The sequence below is a fragment of the Perkinsus marinus genome (genome assembly GCF_000006405.1).
Source record: "Perkinsus marinus ATCC 50983 genomic scaffold scf_1104296965964, whole genome shotgun sequence".
NCBI lineage: Eukaryota > Perkinsozoa > Perkinsida > Perkinsidae > Perkinsus > Perkinsus marinus.
Genome location: NW_003204134.1, coordinates 149,626 through 150,804, shown reverse-complemented (window position 1 = coordinate 150,804; position 1,179 = coordinate 149,626). Strand labels below are relative to the sequence as shown.

At 45.5% G+C, this 1,179-nt stretch overlaps 1 protein-coding gene across 1 annotated transcript in view; it reads left to right on the top strand.

Moving 5' to 3' along the window:
• Positions 1-121: 121 nt before the first annotated feature.
• Pmar_PMAR028532 (hypothetical protein) overlaps positions 122-1,179 on the top strand; it is a gene marked incomplete at its 5' end in the record, with an annotated part of 3,295 nt that continues 2,237 nt past the window's right edge. Inside the window, 2 exons of the mRNA XM_002769389.1 lie at positions 122-337; positions 386-488. Coding sequence (XP_002769435.1) covers positions 122-337; positions 386-488 — 319 coding nt within the window. The remainder of the gene's footprint in view (positions 338-385; positions 489-1,179) is intronic.

Sequence of the window (1,179 nt, the reverse complement as noted above, 5' to 3'; positions counted from 1 at the left end):
AACCTTTGGGTCTTCAGCTGCTGCTGGGTTGAATAGTTATGCTAATCTGCCAGCACTTGATAGCTATGAGGATCTTGCCAATCTATCATATGATATGTACGATCAACATCAACAACAACAGATGGTATACGAGACAGAGGAGGATAGAGTGACCATTATGAACAATCTGTGCCGGAAACTAATTGGGAAAGTATTCGGTTATGAGCTGATAAATACCCTCGCAACCAAGATGCAGCATATAGAGGTATCTCGTGGTGATGTCGTCTATGAGGAGGGTCAGATAGCACGAGGAGCTTATCTATTGATATCCGGGGAGCTCAGCTTGTACACTGGCCCTGTGAGAGTACATACTCATATGGGTGGTGATTTTAGTCCCCTTACACAGGCCAGAATAGGCCCAGCTATGGATATACCGAGGACTAGACGAGAGAATCATCGTATCAGAGTAGTGCGATCTGGTGAATTCCTATGCGATAGTGCTCTTTATGGTGTATTCCCCCACTCCAACACTATGATAGCGGACTCCTATGCTACAATACTCTTATTAACAAGGGATAGCGTACTCAGATTGGAACATGAGAATCCCAAAGAAGCTATGCGGCTCCACTTTGTTATGGCTACCAGACTGTCTCGTGAAGTGGCGAGTTTGAGAAAAAAGAATAAGTCCCGACGATCGAGAGGACGGCTTATAAAGAGGTCTGAGTCTCGAAAGAGTATCGTTGGTGGTGAAGACAGGATTGACATCACTCAAGCTGATGATAATGCTGGAGTTGGTGGTAGTGGTTGGCGCGGTTTATACAGACGTCTGACTGACCGACGTCAGTATGCAAGACGCCATATGAGTGCTTGTGACTGATTATATTCGATCATCATCTTATAGTGCATAGTAACGTACACGAGGCAATACTGTCTCTCTTGATGTGCCATAATAGTATCTAGTGCATCTGGACATCACCAAGTAACGGATGTACTATCATTTACTGCCGTGCTTGATGATGACTGTTCACTCATGCTGCTCACTTTGTTCACACTTGATACCTTTTCTCATCGAGCCCCTTCCCAACTGTAGAAGACGCCTCTCGCTGCTACCCTTCCTTTAGATGGGTTCACTGTGGTAACCGAGGAGACGTTCCCAACAGCTCTTTCCTTCTGCACTCCTTTGTGCTGCTGCTGAATAAA